This window comes from Rattus rattus, chromosome 6, assembly GCF_011064425.1.
Source record: "Rattus rattus isolate New Zealand chromosome 6, Rrattus_CSIRO_v1, whole genome shotgun sequence".
Classification (NCBI taxonomy): Eukaryota; Metazoa; Chordata; class Mammalia; order Rodentia; family Muridae; genus Rattus; species Rattus rattus.
Window position 1 is genome coordinate 16,465,981 of NC_046159.1, and position 4,973 is coordinate 16,470,953.

General features: G+C 37.0%; 1 protein-coding gene across 1 annotated transcript; it reads right to left on the reverse strand.

Moving 5' to 3' along the window:
- Nucleotides 1-280: 280 nt before the first annotated feature.
- Nucleotides 281-1,198, reverse strand: LOC116902830 (taste receptor type 2 member 13). The gene has a single exon (XM_032905163.1). The coding sequence runs from the start codon at nucleotides 1,196-1,198 to the stop codon at nucleotides 281-283; it is 918 nt and encodes a 305-aa protein (XP_032761054.1).
- Between the last annotated feature and the right edge of the window lie 3,775 nt (nucleotides 1,199-4,973).

Sequence of the window (4,973 nt, forward strand, 5' to 3'; positions counted from 1 at the left end):
TGAGTCTATGTACCTCAGCCTGGATTCTAATAGGAGTGTAGCAGCCTGCCTAGTTTTTACTTAGTAGGCATATGTTATTGTGCCTAAACTACATTAATTACATTTTATTCTTACACTTATATACAACATCACGCTACTTTAGCATTATTCTAAGTGAGTGGTTTATCACAAATAGAAGAATCTAGAATTTATATATTTTAATGTTAATGCTTGCCTAGGGATCTAGCACTGAGTATACCTAATAGCATGTGGTTTAACTGCCTTATGAAATAGTGAATTTCTAATTCTTTTCCTTACACCTCAGATAGGTTATCACCAGACAACTGGCATGCCTTAGATTAGAATGTCCCAAAATCAGGATAAATGAGTGGCTTGAAGGGTAGAAAAGTCCAACAGTTAGGCTAAACATAAGATCTAGTCCTTTTTTATGTGCCATAGGAATTAATGATATAAAAAAGGATATGAAGTAAGTGGCATAGAGTAAGAGGAAGGAGACCATAATTCTCAGGGCATTCACATGGGCTTTTGTGCTGGGGTCTCGTTCCCCTCTGGAACTGAGATGCATCTTCTGGAGATGTTTCCATAAAGAGAAGATTAGCAGGATGAAGGAGACCAGAGCCACGGTGAATGGTGTTACAGAGAACATAATCATCTCCAATAAAACCAGATTTGAAAACCCCACAAATCCATTCACTCTGGAGTCCCACGTTATATTTCTCTTAAATTGATCCATCCAGTCGTCTATGTGAGTGTTGATTTGTAATACGTTGAACATCAGGAAGATCAAATTTCCGAGAAGGATCATCAGGAGCACTTTTTTTACTCTCCACTTCAGATAGAGGAAAACAGGTCTGGAGAAACTAGCTATTTTGAGCAAATAAAAGATGCTTAGAATGGTGGCAAGCCAGAGACTAAAGTGATTGGAAACTACCCAGGTCAACAGCATAACCCTTAATTCTGTGCCAGCCAAATATGAAAATGAATACTTCATATATTTCAGCCATGCTAGTAACATTTCCCATATCAAAACCATTCTGGAAATGGCCAAGAAAAGCTGGATCCAACCAATGAAAGAAAGAGTTCTTTTACTGAGCCAAGCAATACAGTTTGTCAGCACTATGAATCCATTGGTCACATTTCCAAATATAAACTCTGCAATCATGACAATAGTTAAGATATCATACAGGCTGCTTCCCATGTCCAGATGACAAAAATTCACAGCTTGTCATTTGCCAAGCTGAAATGTCCATGTATTCTTAAAAACTCAGATAAGCTTTCATTCAAGTCTTCCTTCTTACATAGTGACTGACATAATATCAATGAACATAGTAAAATTTTGCTACTGACTCTGCACATTCTTGTGAAATCCCTTATATGACCTCAGTCAAGATTAAGATATATATATCCTTCCAGTGACTATACTGTATTGCAAAAAATCACAAAGTGCATGCAGCTGTCATTTGCTAACATGCAAATAAAGATATATTCTCTTTCACTGTTCTATTATTTTGCATTGTCTCAGCTAAGGAAAATTTGATTCCATCAGCTTATGTTCTAGAGGAAAATGATTATAACAATATGATTCATCAATAATTAGCTAGATGATAAATTTTGGGTCTTTCAATCTCATTACTAATGAGCTGTAGAACATACAGAGTTTCATGTGTATTTGTAGTCCAAAATTGTCAACATGTGAGTTGGAAGGAGCTCAGATCCAAAGGCCCAGGCTCTTTCTTTGCTGTTTTTTATTACACATGGGTGCTTGGATGCCTAGGAATGACATACTTTCATATTTTGCATAATCCCACAATATATACCTTTCTTTCTGAACATACGCTGAAAAGACAAATGTAAGCATACTATCAATAGATAATAGAACAACATAAGCTGTGGACAACTGTCTTCAAAGAGTATTTTTTCCATTTTTATTAAAATGGGTATTTCTTATTTACATTTCCAATATTATTCCCTGTCCCAGTTTCCTGTCCATCAGCCCCCTAACCAGCCCCTCCCCTTCGATATGCGTGTTCCCCTCCTCATCCATCACCCATTACTGCTCTCCATTCCCCTACACTGGGGGTTCAACCTTGGCAGAACCAAGGGCTTCTCCTTCCACTGGTGCCCCAACAAGACTATTCACTGCTTACCTATGCAGTTGGAGCCCAGAATCAGTCCATCCCACAATCAGTGTAGTCTTTGGGTAGCGTTTTAGTCCCTGGAAGCTCTGGTTGGTTGGCATTTTTGTTCTTATGTGGTCCCAAGCCCCTTCAGCTCTTCCAGTCCTTTCTCTAATTCCCCCAAAGGGGGGTCACATTCTCAGTGCAGTAATTTACTGCTAGCAGTTGCCTCTGTATTTCACATGGTCTGGATGTGTCTCTCAGGAGAGATCTATTTGCAGTCCCCTTCAGCATGCACTTCTTAGATTAGCCAATCTTATCTAGTTTTGGTGGCTGTATGTATATATTTTGGTGTATGTATATATGCACATGTGGGGCAGACTCTGAATGGCTGTTCCTTCACTCTCTGCTCTAAACTTTGCCTGCCTATCACCTACTGTGGATATTTTTGTTACCCTTTTAAAGAAGGAGTGAAGCATCGATATTTTCTTCATCCTTATTGAGTTTCATGTGGTCTGTGCATTGCATATTGGGTAATTTGAACATTTGGGTTAATATGATCTTATCAATGAGTGCATATCATGTGTGTTTTTCTGTGATTTGCTTACATCATTCAGGATGATATTTTCTAGTTCCATTGATTTGCCTATGAATTTCATGAAGCCATTTTTTCTGATAGCTGAGCAGTATTCCATTGTGTAGATGTACCACATTTTCTGTATCCATTCCTCTGTTGAAGGGCATCTGGGTTCTTTCCAGCTTCTGGTTACTATAAATAAGACTACTATGAACATAGTGGAGCATGTGTCTTTGTGGCATGTTGGACAATCTTTGGGTATATGCCCAGGAGTCATATAGCTGGGTCCTCAGGTAGTGCAATATCCAATTTTCTGAGGAACCTCCAGAATGATATCCAGACAGGTTGTACCAGTGTGCAATCCCACCAAAAATGGAAGAGTATTCCTCTTTCTCCACATCCTCACCAGCATCTGCTGTCTCCTGAATTTTAATCTTAGCCATTCTGATGTGTGTGAGGTGGAATTTCATGGTTCTTTTGATTTGCATTTCCCTGATGACTAAGGATGTTGAACATTTCTTTAGGTGCTTCTCGGCCATTCGATATTCGATACACAAAGTGACCATAGGTGTATGGGTTCATTTCTAGGTCTTCTATTCTATTCCACTGATCTATCTGCCTGTCTTTGTAACAATACCATACAGTTTTTATGACTATTGCTCTGTAATACTGCTTGAACTCAGGCTTGGTGATTCCCCCAGAATTTCTTTTATTGATGAGTATAGTTTTCACTACCCTCTATTCTTCTGAATGTTAATACAAATGAATTTGTAAATTGCTCCTTCTACCTCTATAAAGAATTGAGTAGGAATTTTGATGGGTATTGCATTGAATCTATAGAATGCTTTTGGCAAAATGGCCATTTTTACTTCATTAATCCTGCCAATCCATGAACATTGGAGATCTTTCCTTCTTATGAGATCTTCCTCAATTTCTTTTTTCAGAGATTGAAGTTCTTCTCATACAGATCTTTCACTGGCTTAATTAAAGTCACACCAAGATATTTTATATTATTTGGGACTATTTTGATGGGTATCATTTCCCCTACTTTCTTTCTCAGCCTGTTTATCCTTTGAGTAGAGGAAGACTACTGATTTGTTTGAGTTAATTTTATACCCAGACACTTTGCTGAATGTGTTTATCAGGCCTAGTAGTTCTCTGTTGGAACTTTTGTGGTCACTTAAGTATACTATCATATCATCTGCAAATAGTGATATTTTGACATCTTCCTTTCCAATTTCTATTCATTTGACCTCCTTTTGTTGTCTGATTGCTCTGGTTAGGACTTTGAGAACTACATTGAATAAGTAGGGAGAGAGTCAACAGCCTTGTCTAGTCCCTGATTTTAGTGTGATTGCTTCAAGTTACTCTCCATTTAGTTTAATATTAGCTACTGGTTTGCTGTATATTGCTTTTACAATGTTTAGATGTGGGCCTTGAATACCTGATCTTTCCAGGACTTTTATCATGAAGGGGGACTGAATTTTGTCAAATGCTTTCTCAGAATCTAATGAAATGATCATGTTGTTTTTATTTTTGAGGTTTTTTTTATATAGTAGATTACATTGATGGTTTTCCATATATTGAAATATCCTTGCATACCTGGGTTGAAGCCTAATTGATCATGATGGATGATCATTTTGATGTGTTCTTGGATTCAGTTTGCAAGAATTATATTGAGTATTTTTGCCTCAATATTCATAAGGAAAATTGGTCTGAAGTTCTCTTTATTTGTTGGGTCTTTGTGTGGTTTAGGTATAAAAATAATTGTGGCTTTTTAGAAGATATTTGGTAGTGCTCCATCTGTTTCAATTTTGTGGAATATTTGGACAGTATTTGTATGAGGTCTTCTATGATGGTCTGATAGAATTCTGTACTGAACCCATCTGATCCTGGACACTTTTTGGTTGGGAGACTTTTAATGACTGCTTCTCTTTCTTTAGGAGGTATGGTTTTTTTTAATGGTTCATCTGTTCCTGCTTTAACTTTGGTACCTGGTATTTGTCTAGAAAATTGTTCATTTCCTCCAGATTTTCGAGTTTTGTTGAATATTGTTTTTTTTTGTAGTAGGATCTGATGATTTTTTGAATTTCCTCTGATTCTGTTGTTATGTCTTCCTTTTCGTTTCTGATTTTATTAATTTGGACACATGTTCTGTGCCCTTTGGTTAGTCTGGCTAAGGGTTTATCTATCTTGTTGATTTTTTCAAAGAACCAGCTTTTGGTTCTATTTATTCTTTGTATAGTCTTTTTTGTTTCTACTTTGTTTATTTCAGCCCT

Bases quoted from the DNA above. Each gene is read 5' to 3' on its own strand.
- LOC116902830 (XM_032905163.1), bottom strand. From the start codon at position 1,198: ATGGGAAGCAGCCTGTATGATATCTTAACTATTGTCATGATTGCAGAG.